At 37.4% G+C, this 23,010-nt stretch overlaps 2 protein-coding genes across 3 annotated transcripts; both read left to right on the top strand.

The window, feature by feature from the left end:
* The first annotated feature begins 3,537 nt into the window (after positions 1-3,537).
* Positions 3,538-12,077, top strand: LOC121765708 (CCA-adding enzyme-like). Of its 2 annotated transcripts, XM_042161915.1 has the most exons (15): positions 3,538-3,726; positions 3,862-3,919; positions 4,099-4,209; positions 5,414-5,511; positions 5,601-5,684; positions 5,777-5,910; positions 6,583-6,655; positions 6,738-6,783; positions 6,906-7,015; positions 7,224-7,331; positions 7,408-7,467; positions 7,637-7,698; positions 9,575-9,887; positions 11,173-11,724; positions 11,813-12,077. In XM_042161915.1, exons 1-14 carry the CDS (start codon positions 3,664-3,666, stop codon positions 11,680-11,682), a joined length of 1,830 nt encoding a protein of 609 aa, XP_042017849.1. In that variant the 5' UTR covers positions 3,538-3,663; the 3' UTR covers positions 11,683-11,724; positions 11,813-12,077. The 2 variants fall into 2 exon arrangements, with proteins under 2 accessions (XP_042017849.1, XP_042017848.1); XM_042161914.1 differs by having other exon boundaries at positions 11,173-12,077.
* A 616-nt stretch (positions 12,078-12,693) lies between these two features.
* LOC121766119 (cation/H(+) antiporter 1-like) lies at positions 12,694-15,813 on the top strand. Its single transcript, XM_042162461.1, has 4 exons — positions 12,694-13,045; positions 13,152-14,147; positions 14,240-15,159; positions 15,406-15,813. Exons 1-4 carry the CDS (start codon positions 12,890-12,892, stop codon positions 15,683-15,685), a joined length of 2,352 nt encoding a protein of 783 aa, XP_042018395.1. The 5' UTR covers positions 12,694-12,889; the 3' UTR covers positions 15,686-15,813.
* Positions 15,814-23,010: the final 7,197 nt, after the last annotated feature.

The raw sequence follows: 23,010 nt of genomic DNA on the forward strand, positions 1-23,010 counted from the left end.
GGCCAAGTGGGCTAATAATTCAATCAAAAATAGTTATGTATATATGGAATCTTATATATATGGAACCGCGCATAGCGCGGGTAGAAAACTAATATCAGCAAATGCTTGGACACTTTCGGCGTCCCCCCCGGGGTATCCCCATTCATTCATTGGCGGTGGCTTGGACCGACAACATCTTTAGCGGCCCAATCAATGAGCTCGACACTTTCATTTTTGATGATCATGTTGTGCATTATAATACATGCGTACATGACATCGGCAATGCAGTCAGTATACCACAGGCGTGTTGGGCCCTTCACCGCCGCCCATCAAGACTGGAGCACAGCAAATGCCGGCTCGATATCCTTGCGCGCTGCCTCTTATTGTTGCGCAAGGTAAATTTTCTTTGGATCTGTTGGGCATCTAATCGTCTTCACAAAGACGGGCCACCTGGGATATATCAATCCGCCAAATAGTAGCTCATATTGTGCTGGTTGTCGTTGGCGACGAAACTGATGGCCGGTCCAACGCCCAGGCACTGATCGTTGAAAAGGGACGACGATTGGAGGACGTTGAGGGCGTTGTTCGACCCGGCTACCCCAAAATACGCATGTTAAATCCATAGCCGGTAGTCAGCTACGGCCTCGGGGATCATAGTGGGATTCTTGCCTTTGAAGCCGATTGTGTACATCCCTTTCCAAGCGGTGGGGCAATTCTTCCACTCCCAATGCATACAATCTATGATGCCCAATATTCCGAGAAAACCGTGCATTGTCCTGTGCATGTCAATCAGACCTTGGCAGTCTTCGGGGGTAGGCTTTTGAAGATACATCTCCCGGAATATGTGAATGACTCCCCGACAGAAATGCTGCAGACACTCGCGGGCAGTCGTCTCGCCTATGTGTAGGTACTCGTCGAACATGTCGGTCGCGCCTCCGTAAGCCAACTGCCTAATTGCGGCGGTACACTTCTGTATCAGGGAGTGGGAGAGTCTACCACTTGCATCCTCTCTGAACTGGAAATACTTGTACCGAGACTCTAAACCCGACACGATACGCAGAAATAGGAGTCGGTGCATCCTAAAACGCCGCTGGAAAAATGACTCCCGAGGGAGTCGGTGCATCCCAAACCGCGGCTCTTAATCGAAGTAGTCGTCAAACAACCGTTGGTGGGCAGCGAGGTGGTCCCGAGAGACTACAACTCGACGATTGATGGGAGCAAGGGACCGTCGGCTGCTCCTGTTGGCGCAAGTGCTCTAACCGATCTATCTCCATAGACGTATAGGCCCATATCTCTTCGTCAATTCGCCTTGACAGATCATCATCACCATCATGAGCCATTTTGTATCCACGGATGAGAAATGAAGAGATGGGGAAGAGAAACTCGCTAACACAAGTGGTGCGAATGAAATGAAGTGCAACGAGCCGTATATATAGAGTAGAAATAAAAAAATATCAAAAAACACCACTCGCCGATCGAGGGCCCGCAATAGTTGTAGAGCGATCGGCTAACGCCCTTCTACCGCGCCCTGACCACTCGTCCTACTTTTTTCTTGTCCGATTTTTTCGCTGTGCCCAATAGCGAATGACCGCGACGCCTCAGCCGCTAGCCGGTGGCTAGGGTGTGCGTTCGTCCGCTATTGCGAATGCTCTTATATTCCCTGAAGAAGGTGTTTATTGTGAACAAGAGGTCTTTCACCATTTATCTACTCCCTCGGTCCTTAATAATTTGTCACCATTTGACCCGACACGCGTTTTAAGAAATGTAATAAAAAGTGGATTGAAAAAGTTAGTGGCATGTGGGTCTTATTTTTATACATGTAGTTTTATAATAAAATGTGAGTGAGAATGAGTTAGTGGAATGTGAGGTCCACTACCAAAAATGGTAAGTGAAAGGTGATTAATTTTTAAGGACGAACGAAAATAAAAATAAGTGACAAATTTTCAGGGACAAAGAGAGTATTTGATTTGATTATTCTTCTACTCCCTCTGTCCCGGTTAAGATGACACATTTCTTGGCCGTCACGAGATTTTAGGAGTTATTCGTTAATGTCTTTAATTGGAGAGAGAAAAGATGTGTGTAAGTATTAAAATACAGAGATAAATAAATATGAATATTTAAATAAAAGTGAGAAAAAGTGGTAGGGTGTATTAATTGGAGAGAGAAACTTTTCAAAAAGAAAATGTGTTATCTTATTTGGAACAAACTAAAAAGTAAAATGTGTCATCTAAAGTTGTATCATCTAAAGTAGTTATCTGTACTATATATTCTCTGGAGAATTTTCATCATTTACTGCTCTCATCCTTACTTCACAATGTGTGTTCACATTGAGCATAAACTTGTCTTCTATATTCTCTCTACTCACTCAAAGACTTGGTATGACTTTTATTTCCATGGAATTTTTCTATTTTATAACTAATTGATTACTTCAAATATTCTTACTTGTCAGCCATTTTATTTCGATTAGCCATTTTTTTCTCAATTATTTATATGTATTGTATCAAACCCACTAAGTTTGGCAATCTAAGCTAAGAAATATATCATTCTGTCCATAAAAAATATGCAAACTTGTAAATAGTACTTCCTCCGTTCCATATTATGAGAGTCATTTTACTATTTTGGAAAATTTCAAGTTAATAGAGTTATTTCTATTTTTAGTAAAAAATAATTATTTCTTTTACTTTATTCTCTCTTCATTTCTCTTACTTTTTTCACTATTCATTTGACACTCTATTCTTAAACTTCGTGCCAAAAATAAATGTCTCTATTAATAAGGAACGAAGGGAGTACGAGTTTTAACATGTAATTGGTAAAGTAAGAAAGAGATAGAAAAAGTAAGAAAGAGAAAAAGGAAAAATTAGTGAAAGTAGTGTTAATAGATTATGGAATCCACATTATTAGTGGTGTGTAATTGGTTAAAATTTTTCCACATTTAGACTTTGCATTTTAGGGACGGCAATAAATGGTAGAAATATGTTTTTTTATGGACGAATGAAGTATTATCTTGTGTGTTTTGAAGAGTTCACATGGAGTACTACATAAGTAAAAATTGATTGAGTTAAAATTATGGTTACGATTTTGAATCTAAATGAAACAACAATAAAACATTTTGCAATCTCTTCGTTCTGGCTAAGATGAAACATTTCTTAGTCGACATGTGATTTTAAAAGTTGTTGGTTAATGTATTTGGTTTGATTGGAAAGAGAAAATATAGATATAGCTATTAAATAGAAAGAAAAAAAAGAGTTGAATGTATTAATTGGTGAGGGAAAATATGATTGAATGTATAAATTGGAGAGAAAAATTTACTTTATTATTTCTAAAATTAGAAATGTATTATCTTATTTGAGACAAACTAAACATAAAAGTATATTTTTAATTAAGGTACCAAATTGAAATAAAAGTAATATATTTTGTATAAATGGAGTATTTACCTCAAAACAGAACTAAACAAATAATGCTTACTTGATTAAATAAAACCTGTGCTCGCGGATTTTAATTTCATAAAATATGTAGCGTAGAATTTATTTATATCTAACTTGGTAGAAATTTTATCAAAATTATTTATAATTATACACACAAACATCCACAATAAAATGGTTGCAACTAAGTAGGGCAGACAGCAGCGAGTATACAATTACCGGAAAATTCATTTCGCCGGCATGGCCACCTGAGCTCCTTTACATGACGTCGAAGTGCCCTAGCGAAGCCAGGATTTTGCTCTCTCGCCTAAAACCTGCCATCCAGGTTAATCATTTCAAAGCAGTGCATTTGTATATATATTTTTCGTTTAAGCATTTGATCAAACACCTGGTTCGTACTTCAAATTGCGGCCGCGTGATTCTTCATTCATTCTGCTAACACATTTGCCGTCTCATACAGAGATTGAAGTGCAGCTTTGTCGAAGACAGGAGTCGGGCACATTTTTCTTCTCATATGGGTTCGTTTTGAGCTATTTGACAAACTTCGGAAAACCTTAGGTGTTAATTTACTTGAACATTAGGGCTTCTAAATAGATTACTTTCTTGTGAAATCAACCTTGAGCATTTTACAGTGTTTTATTTGTTATATTTTCAACTATGATACATTGAGTCTTTTAATTAGATTTTATGTTTTCAGGTGAAGGCGAGTTCTCGAAATGGAGGAAGTTGGACTCTAGGAAATATGGGTTAGAAAGGCCAAAAATATCTGTTGCTTCTTGGACAGTTTTGAGGAATTTACGTGCAAAAGGTGGTAGTCTTGTATGAGTTAGATGTGACATGCTAATGTACCATTTGTTTGGAAGTTTGGTAAATTTAACATTCTTCTGAATTTTAAAATTCTGAGCTTCACCTTTTATGCGCCACTATCTATTGTAAAATCTGCTCTCTCTACCACAAAGTGCTTAACTTTGACATATAGTTCTTTCAGCATTGTTTTGATGGTATTGATTTTGTTTGGAGTTTCTTGTGTGGTTTGAGTTGTGTGAACCTCCTTCTCTTCAATCACCATAAATGGAACTGTATCTCATGGTTTTCTTTGTTCAACAATTTAGCATATGTGTTGGTTCATCGTGGTAGCTAAGTAGTTCTCCTTATATGACTGTGGTTTGTTAAGTGCTTGGCTAGAGTGGACTAAGTTTCTTAGTAGAATATGTAGAAAATTTGCTTGGACAGAAATATAGAAATCTTAGTAATTGTATAAAATACTTTAGTGAACCTTGAAAGTTTTTCAGTGTTACCAATACAATCTAATACTCACAAATTCTCGGAATCCTGTACAATATTTATAGCATAATCTTCTAGATATGAATCTATAGACTTCTATACATTCGCTAGAAGATTACATGTGCAAGCAAGCAAAGTACTTGGGCTAATTATGGTGGGCTAAGATAGTTTGGACTTTGGACGTAGGAAGAACCTCTAAGTCGAGCCGTAATTGGAAAAACATGCCCAGGTGTGTGTCAAGTAGCTATAAATGATTGGCAAAACTTACTTTCACAAAGAAGGAAAGAATCACATCCACCCCAAAGATGGTGTGAGGTAATTATATTTTCAAGATGATACACATATATAGTTCAAATGCTTTTAATTACTTAAGATGAACGTCAAGCAAACATATTAGAAGCAATAACTATATTGCTGAAAGGAGAACCTTGGAAGTTGGAACTCGTTCGTAATCTTGCATGTCCTTTTCAAGTTGCTTATATGATGGATTCTCATAAAATTAAAATTTTGGTTGAGACTTTTATCCTCATGAATTATGTTGATTGATCAATTATGCACAACCTTGGTCAGTATACCAACCACAGGATATTTTCTCTTGCCTTTTAAGTTCAAATTATTGGATTAATGATGCTTTAACATGTTTTTTGTTCCTTTTTATTTCCCTTACCCAAGTAAGTGTTGGTTGCAAACATTTATGGTTGTCTGATTATTGAAGCTTGAATGCACAGGATTTGAGGCCTACTTAGTTGGTGGATGTGTTAGAGACTTACTTCTCAATAAGGTGCCAAAGGACTTTGATGTGATCACAACAGCAGGGCTTAAACAGGTCCTTTTACTTTCAAGAGTTGTTTGCTTATTGAATCAACAAATGCATATTGAGAAGCCTGCTCTAAGCTGTAACATGCGAATTTGAAGGTCAAGAGGACATTTCAGCGTGCATTAATTGTTGGAAAGCGGTTCCCTATATGTATGGTCACTGTAAAAGGCTCTGTGGTGGAGGTTATTGCCTATTCATATGATTTTTGAGCTTCTGCAATTTTCCCAACATCTATGCCTAGCTATAGTTTACTTGTTATACAACACATTTTCAGGTATCAAGTTTTGACACTATAGCCAAAGATTCTGGAGGAGAAAAAGCAGAAGTCTCCCAAAAGCCGAGGGGTTGTGATCCAAGAGACTTTCTTCGCTGGAAAAATTGCCTGCGCAGAGACTTCACGGTGAACAGGTTTGAATCTTTGCTTTTAATAAGTTTAAATAATTCCAGTCTGCTGTACTCTTATCTGAATTCTTGTTTCGATTTCCCCTTTCATCATAGTAGGTATGCAGAACAATATCAACTTCAGTTCAGCCATTGTATTTCAGTTGGCCCTGTTTTGTGTCATACGAATAATTCTGTTATATGAAGCATCTATACAGGACATTCTGAGTCATCATGTAGTCAATGTAATCATCCAGAAAGAATTGTAATTAGGTAACTAAAAACACATGTCACTGAAAGTTAGACCAATGACTACTTTGGTGGGAGAGCTTTAACTATTATCTTTCTATGTATGTTTTATATTTTTGCTTATTGCAATTTGCTTTACTGAAACAACCTGATTTTAAGTGGAAATGGAATGAAATTTATTATGTTATGCTAATTGGGGAATAATTCTGATCATAACTGGGGAAGTAATCTTGATCATTAGAGTCTTCTAGTTGAGTACTTGATCATTTTTACCTCGACGCAAAGAAGTAGGGGGAAGAAGGTCATTAATATGTTTCCTTCTCCCATCCCTTTTAAACTGCTTCGAAAAAAAGAGTAGTTTGTTGACCTTTTCTGCATATATATATATGTTTTTACTTTTTTTCTGCCTCTAGACTAACTACGCTCTAATATTGGTTACATTTGAAACAGCTTATTTTTTGATCCTTTTGCAAACGTGATCTATGACTATACTAATGCAGTTATGGACTTGAAGTCTTTGAAGGTAAGGATATATTTCCTTTAAGGGTACAACATTTTCTTATGATCTTAATTTTTTGAAAGTTGTTCTTTGTTGACTATAACAGCTAAGAACAGTAAAACCAGCTCACTTGTCATTCAAAGAGGATCAAGGTTGTTACATCTCACTCGCGCAAATTGTAGTATCTTAAAGTATACTGCATGTGGTATCAATTTTTTTGATTTATAAATGATTTATAAATTAACCACCATACCCACCCAACATATTTGTTCAGCGAGGATTTTGCGTGGATTGAGACTTGCAGCTCGTCTCAACTTGTCATTTTCTGAGGAGACAGAGGATGCTCTATATAGTCTCTCTTCATCAGTTTCTGATCTTAGCACGGTGAGTCTACAGTTTCTAACTACTCACCAAGTATAGCTTGTCCCTTATGTTTTCTTAACATACTGAAATGAGACTTTCTAGCATTTCCCATTTAATTTTCTTGCTTTCTCTTTGTTAAACCTTCTTGTTCTGTTATCAATTTCCTCCCAGGCCATTTTGTGGTCTGATTTATTTCACAAGAGGTTTTAAACAATGCTTTTTTACACAGTCCAGGATATTTATGGAGATTAATTATATGCTCTCATATGGAGCTGCTGAGCGCTCCCTTCTTAAGCTTAAAAGGTTTCAGCTACTAGATATCTTGCTACCATTAAATGTAAGTTTATTAATGTTGTTCAAAATCAGCAATTTTTTATCTGAGCATATATGACTGAGCATCAATTTTATTGTAGGCAGCATATCTTTCCAAGCAGGTGCATAATCAACTTGGTATACGTTCCTCAATTTTAATGGTTAGCTTCCTTGGCCTGTTGTGGTATATATTGCATCTATTTTATGTGTGCTATACCTCTTTCTGCTTGTCTTCTATTCCCGCTTTATCTGATACCGTTTGATTTTAATTTCTGCATGTATCATTGTCTTTTTCTGACTTTTTGATCACTGATCTTTAATCCTCTCCAGAAATTATTTTCCAATTTGGATCAGTTGATTACTTGCGATCGACCTTGTAATGACAGTTTGTGGTGAGTTACTACTCCTTTTTAATGTCTTTGTTAGTTTGTTTAAACTGAAAATAAAATATACACATCCATGTCCATACACATGCGGGGCTTGCAGTTGTCTAATTTACTACGATGAAGATGCATGTCAATGAAGTATTATATTTCCCCACAACATAACGTTAGTTCACATTATATATATTTTGAGGAGCTAAATAGTAAATAATTAAGTAGTACAAATGAGGAAATACAGAGGCCGAGCGACATGAGTTACTGTCTTCATGGTCAGTCCCACAATCTATAATGGTTTGGAAATAACCCACCTTTCCCCCAGCCTCCCTTCCCCTTGACAGCAGCAGAATAATAATTCACCAATGGCCTTCCCTGGTTTCTTTCACTCCTTTCTCAGTTACCCTCTATCTTGTTCATATTTGTATTGACGGTCACCCAAGGCTGCACTTTGTTTTTTCCAACTCATAATATGATAGACACATGTTCCTTCTTGTGCCATTTGAAGACCTCTTTTGCATATAAGGATGATCATCTTATTTTGAAGATGAAATATTTTGCTTGGGTTGAAAGAGAATGACCAATTCCATAGTTCATAAATAAATGAAAAGAAGTAAAAGGAATGGATCTGTTATTATATACTCCCTCCTTTCTGTAGTAGTGGATGCGTTTCCTTTCGGCACGCGATTTAAGAAATATTGTGTTAAGTGAGTTAAGTAAATGAAGAATAAAGTGAGAAATAAAAGGAGAGAGATGAAGAGAGAATAAAGTAAGAGAGAGTAAATGTGTTGACTTTTGCTAGAAAAGGAAATGACTCTACTATTATGGAACATGACCAAAATGGCAAAATGACTCCACTACTGCGGAACGGAGGGAGTGTCAAATGTGCCATCATTTCCTATGACAATCAAATATGCCAAATTCCTAGGTAAAGGTAAGAGTAGTTCAGCCATATTTGTTTTCCGAAAATAGTTCCACCATACAAAACACATGCAAGTATGCAACTGAAGGCTAATTTGGCAGAATACCGACCAAAGCAGAAAAATAGAAGGAAAAGAAGTACCTAACATATCTACAATCCAATCCAATATATGCCCAAAGACTGAGCAAATCTTGAAAACGGCATTTGAGTATCACTTCCTGTATTTTGGAAAAAAAATTACTCATGTTTCTCCACTTGGTCTCTATTATTGGTATGTAGATTGATGACCTTAGGAACATGGTTAAATCTTGGTGCAACTGTTTTGTATGATGTTACACGGCCATAGGGGTCACATATATTTTTCAATGTGACCATGCACTAACTTTCTTTATCATTCCTTCCCTGTGACTATGGCTAGTCATCATACAATTCATGTTCTATTGAAGAGCAACACCTTCTCCCCTAGATGCCCCAACCAAGTTCCATTAGTTGCACCTAGCGCAATAAGTATTTGTTGGGGATGCAGTTCAGTCTTTTTTTTATATTATGGGCAAATACGTTATCAAGCAATCATTATATATACATGTGCAAGCGGTGAGGATGGTGAATATCTTAACATGAGATAAACTTGGGAATTTGGGATCTTTGTTCAAGTGTAAGTGTAGTTGTTCTTCTTGGTTTCCAAGATATATAAGCAACAACTGTTGTCTTCTATAACAGTTGATTTCATACTTTCATATTGTATCTCAATATATTTGAATTTGTACTAAATTATTTGCTAGTGTAGATTTCAATTGTTGTCCACCATAAAAAATATGACTTGTAAGTGATTTGTACAAATTCCTAAATACTCGTTACTCATTCCGTTATTTTTGTCAAGAGCCTGCTTTCATCCTCTTTATTATCCTTTTCGCTTCTGTCTTCTTTTTGTTTCCTTTTTTCCTGTTCTTACTTGTATTTATGCAACAGGGTTGCAATCTTGGCGTTTCACCTGGCAATATGTAGTAATCCTCAACATCCTATCGTCATTTTAACCTTTACCTCACTTCTACATTATAGAACAATGGAAGAAAGCATAAGATTTGCAAGACAAAACGCTCTAGCTACCAGAACTGACATGCCTGAAATCATGGGTGTTCTCGACAATTTACTGGATGATGAAATAGTAGAAAGAGTGATTTTGTTTATTGAGCAAGTCATAAATTCTGTACATGTTCTGATCAAGAAAGAGTCTCTTTTGGAATCAATGATCAGGTTTCCCGAGTTTCCATCTTCTGGTTTGGTAAGTATTATCTGGTGTCATGAGTGAGCTCTTCTACTGTCCCATACTTTTATTTACTAATCAAGAAGTTACTGCCTTTTGTTTCATTAATCATTGAAGATATGCTTTTGAGCAACTGTTATGTTTTCTATCATATATGTCTTGCATTGAAGTTAAGGCCATGATGGCGAGATTTGCTCATGTTCTTTTTGCTTTTACAATATGCATTTAAAATCAATGGTATTTGCCAATAAATTCCTAAACTTACACCAAATTTTGGTTTTGCATACCAGCTTTAAAATCTGCCTGAAAATTACTAAACTATTGATCTGTTCTGATTTTGCAACCAGTCAACATTTTGATGCTGACATAACTTGATGACTTACTTACGTGGCACTATCATACTTCAACCAAAACGTCACATTATAGGCATTGAAACAATTTCGTATTATTCTAAATTAATAATTTCATTTGTTGTACTTCAGTCATCTTGTTTTTCATTTCCCCCTCCACCTGAGTCTTTCTTAATACAATCCCAATTCAACAAATGAAATTATTTAATTCAACATAATAAGATATTGTTTCGCTGTCTACAATGTGACGTGGTGTTGGCTGACGTTTGATAGTGCCACGTAAGTAAGTCGTCAAATCATGCTAGCATCATAATCTTAATTGGTCAAAATCAGAATAAATTAACAATTTAACAATTTACTGGTGGATTTGAAGCTGGTATGCTAAACCAAAGTTTGCAAAAGCTTAGGAATTTAGAGGCAAATTATCAAGATGTCCTAGGAATAGTTTTTTTGTTGAGAAAGTAGTTATTTAATACATTGAACTGAAACTTCTGCCTTATGCTTGATAATTGCGAGTTCTTTGTTGTTGAAACTATTTAAAGTTGCGTACATTGAACTTTGGATCCAAATTCTCTACACTAATACGTGTGTTAATTTAACATACGTAAATTCATTCTCTTTTGTTCAAGGTTATATTTATTAATCAGTGATATATGGAGTTGATAGAATTTGGTCATTTCTTTACTAATATCAAGAATTAAAGGGCTAAGATATTCGTTTTATGTTTTGATGGCCTTATCACTAGACTGGTGTAGAAGCCATTGTTCATTGTGATTTATCTCTTTGTTGAAAGATGCATTAACAAGATTTCTGTTATTGATGATATAATATCTGATTTGTTAATATCTGAATGTGTTGAGAAATCATTGGATACTGTCCAAATGTGTTAATGAATGAAGCCACTTTAATTCAGCAACTAGTTTTGGTACTTACTGTTGTGACTTGTCTTTCAGGTTTTCATACCTCAAAAAATGGGGCAAAAAGTAAAGAATATTTTTAACATTTTGGGTAATGGTGTCAATTCTGTAAAGGCCAATGAAAGAGGTCAGGAGTTGCGTCACGAGTTGCTGAAAGAAGGAAATGTAAATGAGACCAGGTTCGTTCTTGGTAAGATACTAGCGACCACTCTGCTTCACAGTAAAAAGCGAACACAAGGATCGGATGCTGAAGATGGAAAGAATGATTTACTTGTAACAAACCAACCACAGAAGGGAGATTTTGAACAGACTAAGAATACAGCAGGTCGTCTCAGCAACTACTTTGCTATGGATACACACGTGAACAGGAGGAGAGAAACACAGTCAGGTGACAAGAAATTGTCTGATGTTGCTACTAAGAGGACAAGGTTAGCCGATGGAGAATGGAGGAGTAGGTGTCATGACTCACACAGTCATGGATCAAATCCAGGTAAGAAGATTCTGAAAGACGACCATGTGAATGCTGAGACTCGCAGTGATAGATAGCTCTGTGATACGGTTGATCAAAGTGAGCCGTGATAATGTGATGTAAGAAGATAATTCTCGGTCCACTGAGTTTGTGTCAGTTTAAGAATTTGAGGTATCTCTGCCAAACTCAATATTTATTGGCTCGCAGGTGAGGTACGTTCATAGGAAAATTGATGTGAAATAGAGCTTGAGCAAAGACTAACTATATCCCATTCAAGAAGCAGTGCTTGTGTTGGAGAAAACATCTTGATTCTATGCATGTCTAGGCGCACTAAATTTTGGTTCTACTTATAGGATGTACTATTAGTTAGTTGATATCTGCTTTTCTCTGATGTTTAACTATTTATAGTGTTGTATTTATCTTTAACATGTTCGATTATATTATAATTGAACCACCATGTTTGATTTTTCAATTAGATTACAGCCATTTTTATTATACTATCTCCATCCTCTAAAAATAGACTTTGAAGATGACATAAATTTTAATATGACATTGCTAAAGTAGGAGAAATTAAAAAAATAACTTAAATAGGCTTGCAAATTCGGGTACCTAAGGATACCCAAACTTGAAAAATTGGGTATTCGAACCCGAAATCTCTCAACCTACATATGAATTCGTGTACATTGATTCGGGTGGACTGGCATGTTTAAGCTTTTGGAAGTTTTTTTTTTAATGTAGTGTAATTTTTTTTTTTAAATTTTAATGTAGTATATTTGTGTTTCCTCCTTTTCATGTCCAAGTAATGTTTATTTGTTGTTTTAAATATTTGATGAAACACCAATAGATAGATTAAAATGAATTGAAATGGGAGAGCTGTTGGGGAGGTTGTTGGGCAGGCTATTTTAGAGCTGAAGGTATTTTTGGGAGAGCTGAAATAGTGTGAATGGAAAATAATTTTGTCAATTCAAAATTGTAAAAGAAAAAATCGTCACCAAATTACAACCATCAACAAAGAAAATACTAGTACAAACTAAAGCGCATGTCAAAATAAATAATTAAATTTAAAAGATAAAAGAAGAAGAAGAAGAAGCACAAAATTTGAATTCATCCGTTAATGACGGCCCTCCATCAACTAAATTAAGTATTCCTGATTTTCCTTTTCCAAATCCGAAGCCAAGGAAAACGATATTCAATTCAGTGAAAAGATGCTACACAAATTCCCGCCGAAGAAGGGGAATTGGAAATCCGCAAGAACCTTTTTGATCAATCAATTAATCGTTCAAAATGGACGATGGCTCGGATTGTTTCGGCCGGAGCGGGGAGTTTTTCAATCCGGTGCTGGCGATGGGGGCGCAGGTTTCATCCCTGCTTGTCATCTCCCATTTCTTCCAGCTCCTGCTCAAGCCTTTGGGCCAACCAGCTCCCCTCGCGCAAATTCTCGTATGTCCCTCACAACAATTACATTTTTCATTTTCGATCATCTAGGGTTTCTGTGTTCTTCCATTTATTAGCATAGCTTTAAATCTGCTTTTCCATTTGAATGCAGGCAGGATTCGTGCTAGGCCCATCTTGTTTATCACACATAGATAGTATCAGAACATTCTTTTTTTACGATTCTGCTGAGTACTATGAAACCATGGCACTATATGCTAGGATCATTATCATGTATCTTATCGGGCTCGAGATCGATTTTGCCTATCTAAGGCGCAACTTGCGCGTAGCAACCGTCATTGCCTGTGGAAGCAGTTTTATCTGTACGATATTTGCCATAGCTGTGACCTCTTTCATATACGAAGAGACGGGAGCCCAAGGTTCTACAGTCATGATGACTTTAACACTAGCAATCATCTTATGCAACACAGCCTCACCTTTCGTGACTTGCTTGGCACATGACCTTAAGTTTGCGTATTCTGATCTTGGGAGGTTGGCCATATCTTCCTCGTTAGTAGCTGATACATATGCTGTTTTTCTCCTGATCATACTTTCAACGAGCAAGCGTGACTTTGGCTTCTCGGATTGGCTAGTCCGGGGAGTTCTATATCTTATCATTGTTGTAACTGCTATTTTCCTCAACATAAATTTAGCAGATTGGTTGAACAGGAGACAGAGAACCCAAAAGTATCTTAAAAACACCGAGCTTTTTGCTCTTATAGCAGTCTTGTTCGTTGCTGCCACATCTCTTGAGACCATGGGAATCAGCAGCATATTTGCTTGTTTCATTCTCGGTGCACTGTTTCCTAGAGGAGGCAAAGCGGCTCGGACTCTCTTGATTAAACTCTCATATTCAGTCCATAACTTTGTGCTACCATTTTACTTTGGCTACAGCGGGTTCAGGGCAGATCTCACTCATGTAAACAGTTTTCGTTACTTTGCTGTAGTTGCAATTATTATCCTACTCAGCATTGGGGGGAAAGTAACTGGCACACTAGTTGCTTGTTTCCACCTGAAAATTCCAATGAATGAAGGGGTTCTTCTTGCTTTCTTAATGAACTTGAAAGGTCACGTGGACTTGCTTGCTCTTACCGTAGGCGTCGAGGACAAAGTAAGTGTATGAAATTCCTTTATTTTGCAGAGTATTATTTGATCATCAAATGAAGAAGATGCTGAAATTGAAATGTAAAATGGTTGATGCAGGTCTTGTCTAGCCAACTATTCTGCAACTTGATGACAGCAGCTGTAGTGATCAATTCGTTGATCTGGGGACCCTTGATAGCATATACGGTAAGAAGAGAGAGTGATATCCTAGGTTATAAGCATATAGATTTCGAAAAGCAATGTCCAGAGAGTGAGTTAAAACTTCTGGCTTGTGTACATAGTCCCCGTCCTGTAGCAACCATGATAGGACTGATTGCAACTTGTAAAGGTCCTGATAGTGTTGCTATTTCTCCTTACCTGATGCACCTGATTGAGCTTCCGGAGAAAAACAAATCAAAGAACCTCTTGTACCACCAGAAGGCAGAAGACGAACTCAGTGATGATGACAATTATGGTGGTAACGACGTGGTGGAGATCAACGAAACAGTAGACATCTTTTGTTCTGAGACTCCGGTAATGATAAATCAAGCTAAAGTTGTAGCACCTTATGCAACCATGTTTGCTGATGTATGCGAATTTGCTGAGGATGTGAGAGCATCTATCATCATTCTACCTTTCCATAAACATCAAAGAATTGATGGGAAACTGGAGAATGGAAAGGAAGGCATAAGGATCACAAATCAAAAGGTGCTCCTTCATGCAAAATGCACGGTTGCCATCCTTATTGATCGCGGGCTCACTGCTGGCTCAATGCATACAACCGCCTCTGGTACGTTGCATCACATAGCTATGCTGTTTTTTGGCGGACAAGATGATCGGGAAGCATTGGGGTTCAGTAAACGTCTAGGGATGCATCATCGAATTAGCCTCACCGTGATCAGGTTCCTACACAAGTCGGTGCCAACAGAGCATGTAGGGATCGATGTAGATCACAAGGAGGAAGACGTGTTGATGGCCATACCAAGCCACGAGTCAGAAGCCGATGCAGACAACACAGTCTTGACTGACTTCTTCAATAGGTATGTATGTTTGTAGGTATACCTCATAGCCACATTGTTTTCTTTTCCAGTTGCTGTTCTAGGAAAAAATGTTCTTCTCTTTGAATATCAGTCATACATGAAAATATTCCAGCAATAAAATGCCAAAGTTGAGGTTTTATAGACTTCTATTAACACTAGCTGAGAATATGAATTTCTTCTTCACACGAAAAATGGGATGTCCTCATCGGTAGCATGTATACGTCTCACCACACGTTATATTCGTAGGTTCGTAACATCAGGTCAGGCGGGATATGTAATGAAGCACGTAGAGAATGGGGAGGAGACAGCAATGGCTCTAAGGGACATGGCGGATATGTATACGATGTTCATAGTGGGGAAAGGAAGCAGATGCAACTCGTCATTAACAACTGGTATAAGTGACTGGGAAGAATGCCCAGAGCTTGGCAGAGTAGGTGATTTTTTAGCTTCTCCAGATTTTGAACTTTGTGGATCAGTATTAGTTGTACAACAGCATAGATCAGCCAGTGCTGATGAAGATCAATAGGATTTAATATGCCTCTATGTAAAATTACAGAATATGACTTCTTTTCCCCTTTGTTAATTTTTCTTTCATTTTCTCTTAAAGGGAGAGAGAATGAAGGGATTCGTGTGAATATGAGATAGATTTTCTTCCTTCCCCAAATTCTGATGTTTAACATTGCAACAATGTGATATCCAAATTAACGCATTAACGTTGTTGAGATAAAAGCTCGAAACGCTTTTGCTTCATAGGGAAATCCAATAAATGAGAACACGATAGTAATTCGTATGTTAAGGACGTTTCCCTTAACAAGCACCGGCGGCGAGTTTCGCTCGGCGGTGGAGATAAATTTCCGGCGGCCAATAGGCTCGGCGGACGATTGCAGAGTTTCTGTGCGCGGGAGTCGCTCCCGTCGGGCAGATAACTCGGCGATTGATAGAATACTCCGGCGTCCAATTAGGATCGGCGGAGGGAATCCAAAATTAGGATTGGAAAACACACGTTATATTTGGGAGAGAAAATATTTCATTAATTGATTGAATGAATAAAAAGATAACAGTCTATCCTATTTATAATGCTACTGACTTAATGAACAAGAAAACAAAGATATAGAAAAAGATATGCTAAATCCCTATAATATCTAAACTAATAGAGGTTCGTATCAACTCCCCCACGGTTAAAATCCACCTTGTCCTCAAGGTGGGAACCACGAAGCAAAAAGGAGAGTTGAAAGCAGAAGCTTCGGCGAGGCAACTCCTCCTGGATCAAACACACACCGAACAGTTGAACGTCTCCCTTCTTCACTTCCATAAAAAATCAACAAAGGAGACCCAACTTTGGCGGAAAAATTCCTTGCCAAATCGAAAAGCTTGTCCACGCCTCCCAGAATGCCCAAGCATGGCATGTCATTACTCGGAGGGATCAACCTTGCATCTTTGTCGAGCGATGTTGATCGATGATTCATACTTGGAACATCACCGGCATTCAAATCCACATTGACACAAGCAATTACGGGCAATTCGGTGTAAGCACCATCTCCTTTCTTGCCCAAACAATTTCCAACAACATTTTGGGATGACACTTGAACAACATTGAGTGAGACGATTATCTTCTCCACTTCACCAATAGAACCATCCTCCTCTTTATCTTCTAGCATTGTCTCCTCATTTTCACCAATCTTCTCATCAGATACCCTAACGAGCACTTGCGGTGGCTCATTGTCGTTCTTGACAATCCCTTTGTTCTTGAGGAACTCTCCAGGGGACTCGTTGTTTGGAACATCAAGAGGAGCGTCGGTAATGTCATTGGGAACATCATCACCGAATACTATAGTGGGAGTATTATCAGTTTTCTCTTCGGCTAAATTCTCATCTTGAATGTTCTCCTCAAACTCATCCCCATCATCCGCATAACAGAGAATGCGTTGTTTACACACATGTCTCATCACCCATTTCTCGGGACAGTGCCAGCAGAGACCCAACCTGGACCGTTCTGACTTCTCCGCCTGGGAGACCCGTATTAGAGGCAGGCGTGGCTGCTCCGGAGTTTGACTGGTCACACGTGCGGGCTGACTGTACAGGTCTCGCATTGGCTTTTCGGTGGAGTAGCGGGGCTGGTGGGAGGCGGGCTGGACTCGCGCTCTCACCTCCTCCCGAGGGCGAGGTCGGTCCCAGCACGTCTCCGAGCGTCGGGGCCGGTCAACGGTCGGGTAGCCGCGGTCCTGCATTTGCGCCGGTGGGTCCCAACAGGTAGGTCGGCGCTTGGGCGGTGATGGCGAGTACATATCTAGCTCGTAGGATGAAGACTGTTGATATGCAGTGGTCCGACGGGTCCATGGTGGGTCCCAGCAAGTGGGCTGTCGGGTATGGCAAGGGTGAAACGGCTGCACGAGTTGAGGGAAATTGTATTTACGATGGCAATAGCTGGCGTAGTCGTATGACATGTCGACGGACTGAATCGTGGTTGTGGTAGAAATGGTGGTGATTTATTTGGGGATATGGATGAACGCAGACGGAGGATGCTGAGCTCTGGATGAAAGCACCAGTTGTTAAGGACGTTTCCCTTAACAAGCACCGGCGGCGAGTTTCGCTCGGCGGTGGAGATAAATTTCCGGCGGCCAATAGGCTCGGCGGACGATTGCAGAGTTTCTGTGCGCGGGAGTCGCTCCCGTCGGGCAGATAACTCGGCGATTGATAGAATACTCCGGCGTCCAATTAGGATCGGCGGAGGGAATCCAAAATTAGGATTGGAAAACACACGTTATATTTGGGAGAGAAAATATTTCATTAATTGATTGAATGAATAAAAAGATAACAGTCTATCCTATTTATAATGCTACTGACTTAATGAACAAGAAAACAAAGATATAGAAAAAGATATGCTAAATCCCTATAATATCTAAACTAATAGAGGTTCGTATCATCGTACCACACATCCTTCCGAGAGATCATTGCCTTGCTTAAGTGGAGAAGCAAATTTAGTCGTAATTAAAGTCACGGGACCTATATATATATATATATATATATATATATATATATATATATATATATATATATATATATATATATATATATATATATATATATATAGGGTTTTAATCTATGCAAAACTAGATTTAAATACAGAAATGCAGAACAATATCATGCATAGGGCATGTTTAGGTCATTGTTAGTTTATGTTTAGGTCATACTAACAAAGCATGACCTAAAATGATCTTAATATGACATTAAACTCAAATCTTATAATATGACCTAAAACTGCTTAATTTTGACCTTCCGTATTTTTGATTAATTATTGACCATTAGATCATCTAATCCTAGGGCCAAGATTTGGGCTGCATTTCTGGATTTAAACACATACTTGTTTTGATCATCTCCCTATATATATATATATATATATATATATATGATTTTGATCAATACAAAAATCAATCCTAATACCAAACATAAGCTAATTATTGTCCATGAGATTTGCCGTTATTTTAATCTTAGGACAAGATCTGAAGGCTGTCCTATTTTCATTTCTTTCTCATTTTTAAATAAAAATAATCGTATAAGGCTAGTATGGAACTTATACATTTGTGTTGTTATGGAATCTCCATTAATCATGCAGTATGATTACTCCATGATCATCTCTTTCTCTCACTTCATATCTGCATGAAATTTCTAACCACGATTCACTCATTCACTTTTATTTCTTCAGCTGATTCCATATTCTCGAATCATTCTGTCAAGTTATTCATCCTCTTCTTCAGCGATTTTTTCACCTTCTTCCATAAATATGAATATTTTTTAACTCTCGATCTCAGAATGTGTGTTCATCATCTTCAGCGATTGCTTCATAATCTTTTTTAATTTCTCTACCAGATTGCCGTTTTACATCTCCTCCTTCATCACTTCATTGTAAGATTTGTATTCACCTAAAATCTTAATTTTTGGAATTATCATCCAGAGGTTGAAATATTCTTATATATCCCTTTTCATAGCTTCTCTCTCTTTTGTTGATTTTTTTTTATCATTTGATCTATGATTGTGAATGCATAAATTGTTTACAGATTTGTTTATATCGAGCCTCACATTAATGGAAATTGGATCACCCCCACCGCCGAACTGTGACAATCATTCTTCATCTGATGAAAGTGTGGATAATACAAATTGTGGAGGTTAAATATATTGATTTGTTTTAATTTCATTTTTGTTTCTTGATTATGCCATAAGTTTTATATTTTATTTTTATGTTATGACTTTAATATACCGTAGTTATGCTCTTCGTTGTATATAATCTGTCTTCATGTTTAACTGGTTGCATGTATTTTTATGCATACATTCGCTGCATTTTTTCACATAACGGATTTCACATCTCCCTTTCGTTATTATGCTATGTTCTTATGCTCTATTTTTGTTTATTTCAGATTTACATACCCCTGATTGCCCTAACGAAGTGAAACCCTTTGTTGGTCGTAACTTTCCCACATTGGAGAAGGCAATTCAGTTTTATGAAAATTATGGTCGACATGTTGGTTTTGATACCCTCAAGTGCGGGTCTAAAAAAATTGGTCAACTCACCATATGGTTTTATATGGTGTGTAGTAGAGAAGGTGAAAAAAGAGTGCAAGACAAGCAAGCTAGACGCGAACGTAAATCCAAGAAATACGGCTGTAAAGCTAGGGTTGCCTTCAAGTTTGACTCCGACAGAGGCTACATAATCAAGAATTTGAATGAAGAACATAATCATCCTATGGTACTTCCAAACCACCAGAAATTCATGAGACTCAATCGCGTTCTTGACGATGTCCACCAAAAATTTATTACCGATTGTGCTGGTGTCAATATTGATCCATCACTAATATTTAAATTGTTGACTGAATTGATGGGTGGATATGAGTCAGTCGGGTGTACTGTATTGGACGTTCTCAATTACACCCGAGACATTAGGAGATATGCTGAAGGGCATGATGCTCAGATGATATTAGATGAGCTAAGGAAGAAGAAGGAAAGTTGTGATACCTTCACGTATGAATATAAGGTCGATTCTAGTGATAGAATGTCACATTTATTCTGGTGTGATCCGCTGTCGAAAAAGAATTTTTTGCTATTCGGTGACATTGTTTCATTTGACACTACTTACTCAACCAACAGGTACATGTTGTAAGCTTATTTGTTTTCACATTTAGTTTACATTTCGTGGTATGACATTCATTGTTTTCGTACTGGCCTATTGTTTGATATTCTATCTTGTCAAACTCCAGCTCCCATGCCTGATTTTAGAAAGACTATTTTTATGCAGGTATTCTATGATATTTGCTCCGTTCACTGGTAAGGACAATCATGGAAGAGCTGGGACATTTGGTGCCGGTCAACTTTGTAGTGAGAGTGCAGACTCTTTCTCCTGGCTATTCCAGTAGTTTGTGAAGTGCATGGGTGTAGCTCCGAAATTGATCATTACGGACCAAGACCTAGGAATGAAGGTTGCTGTCGAGGAGGTCCTTGTGAACACACGTCATAGATGGTGTATGTGGCACATCATGGCAAAAGTGTATTAGACTGACATGTATTTATACTTTTTCTTATAATGACTCGTATATGTTATCAGTATGACATGTATTCAGTCTTTTTCTTATACCGACTCTTATTTATCATCAGAATGCCCTGACTTCTTATAATGACTCGTTTATGTTTCAGAATGACATGTATTCAATGTTATTCTTAAATCTTATTATGTCAAAGTGTCAAACATTATGTCCAATATTTACCACTTCGAATAACCCATACTACATTGTCGCAACACATCTGCATTGTAAAGACAGGACTTAAAAATCAATTCAAAAGCAAACCAAGTTCTCGTAAATTACATAGCCCAAGATGTGAGACATAAAATCCAATGACATATCCCAACAACAAACCTATGAGATACGTGGAAATTCTAGAATCTGAAATTTCAAAACAAATAAAAAATGTCGATGTAGCCGTCTATGAATCTAAAATTCTAAGACAAATCCAAAACTGAAGCTTTGTAGTCCGCAATCATCTTCTCAACATCTATCTTCATTGTCTTGTTGTCATTTGCGTAATGTATGGATGCCGTTGTTTTATTAAAAAATGAACTATGATTATTATCGGCCAACATCAACGCACAACAGGTTGAGCAGCCAATACTTAAAAATGATTTTGTATCATCCAGGTTTTTATTCATTCCAATAGCGTCATGATCGATGATATTAGCTTCTTTATTAGTATCGTGTGCTTGGTACATTCCAATATTATTTCTAGTCTGATCCTGCGATGACATCATATTTTGCTAGTAAAAAAATCTGACACATATCTTACATCATATTAGAACATCAAATATGTCTTGACGATAGTATTTTCCAAAACATAATATTAACAGGCATTAAAGGTCATACAACAACATCGTTTAGGTCATAATATTACCACAAATAATACTAACAGACATTAAAGGTCATACATCGGCATCGTTTAGGTCATAATATTACCAGACATAATACTAACAGACATTAAAGGTCATACAACAACATCGTTTAGATCATAATATTACCAGACATACTAATAACAGACATTAAAGGTCATACAACAGCATTGTTTAGGTCATGTTTTCCAAAACTAAATCTATTACCTTCACCAAAAATAGAAACAAATCAACGTCATATAATAGCAACATATAAGTCAAAATATAATAGCAAGTTACATTACTTTCTCCAAAAGAGAACCCAGTGTCAAATGTTGGCCCAACCTCGGCCAGCTTCTTCAGTACATTGATAGGTTAAAATAAAACTAAAGAGCAAATATAGTGGAGAATAAAAGATAACGGCTACACAATCAGTTGGATTAGATTAGTCATGTGTCATGGTTAAATGCCACACATGTCATTCGATGGGACCTTTTATGTCAGCATAATATAATAGAATCAAACAAATGTCCAATCTGTAAACCATCTTATTTTGATCGTATACTAGCATATTGGTTTTTTCTTGATGGACTACAGTGCAACTAGCAAATACAGTTGCATACTAAGTTGCCAATTATGTCATTGCAGAGCACAGTATTCATTAAGAATGTTATACCTTTGTCCTTGTTCAGATTGTCAGCAGATGCATTACCGTCAGCTGTTGACGAGTTAGGTTTGATAACATTGCGTCCCTCAACATTGCTCTTTAAAGGTGGCTTTCGATGCATAATGACTGGTTTGTATCCGCATTGGCTTAAAGCATGCAATTTGTAGACATAAGGGTTCAACAATATGAACCAAATAAAACCTTTTGCGGGCTCCGTTTTTGCTTCGGTCTTCCTTTTTGCTGTAGACCTTTCGTAAACTAGTATACATCGTGGCAACCAGAAATCAGTTTTCAGCATTGTACCGATTCTAGAAAAAGAAAACACCCAAACAAGACCATTACTCACCTTCCCCCTCTTTGTTTGATGTTGCAGACCCCCGAGTTTCAACCATTGTTGCTGACAATGTCCCGATTCAAATCGTCGGAGAGTAGCGTTAGCGAAGTAGGGTTTTGTGTCACGGAGATGGAGATGAATCGTCCGTCAAAAGCTTCTGTCTATAGAGCGGGAATACAGAGAGTTTTTGGAAGTGTGTCTAATTAAATCCCGTTAATTGATCATAATTAATGCAATCAAGTTGTTCAAATGACTCGTTTAGTGTTAGTACCCAAAATACCCTTATAATGACCGAAATCTTTTTAATTATGACACAAAATTGTTTAAAATAAGAATCAATCATATCCGTTATTTACTACATCCAATGGCAGGAAATTGTCCTAGGTTTTTGTACTAAGAGGTGTTTTTGGATGGATTAAGACTCTATATATATATATATATATA

Source organism: Salvia splendens, chromosome 14 (assembly GCF_004379255.2).
Source record: "Salvia splendens isolate huo1 chromosome 14, SspV2, whole genome shotgun sequence".
Taxonomy (NCBI): domain Eukaryota; kingdom Viridiplantae; phylum Streptophyta; class Magnoliopsida; order Lamiales; family Lamiaceae; genus Salvia; species Salvia splendens.

What these genes read in the sequence shown, in the direction of transcription:
- LOC121765708 (XM_042161914.1), top strand. Translation starts at nt 3,664, where the DNA reads ATGACGTCGAAGTGCCCTAGCGAAGCCAGGATTTTGCTCTCTCGCCTA. An exon ending in GCCTAAAACCTGCCATCCAG is followed by an intron (nt 3,727 to 3,861) that starts GTTAATCATTTC and finishes CGTCTCATACAG; the next exon opens with AGATTGAAGTGCAGCTTTGT. An exon ending in CCTTGTAATGACAGTTTGTG is followed by an intron (nt 7,699 to 9,574) that starts GTGAGTTACTAC and finishes TTTATGCAACAG; the next exon opens with GGTTGCAATCTTGGCGTTTC.
- LOC121766119 (XM_042162461.1), top strand. Translation starts at nt 12,890, where the DNA reads ATGGACGATGGCTCGGATTGTTTCGGCCGGAGCGGGGAGTTTTTCAAT. An exon ending in CTCCCCTCGCGCAAATTCTC is followed by an intron (nt 13,046 to 13,151) that starts GTATGTCCCTCA and finishes ATTTGAATGCAG; the next exon opens with GCAGGATTCGTGCTAGGCCC. An exon ending in TTGACTGACTTCTTCAATAG is followed by an intron (nt 15,160 to 15,405) that starts GTATGTATGTTT and finishes TTATATTCGTAG; the next exon opens with GTTCGTAACATCAGGTCAGG.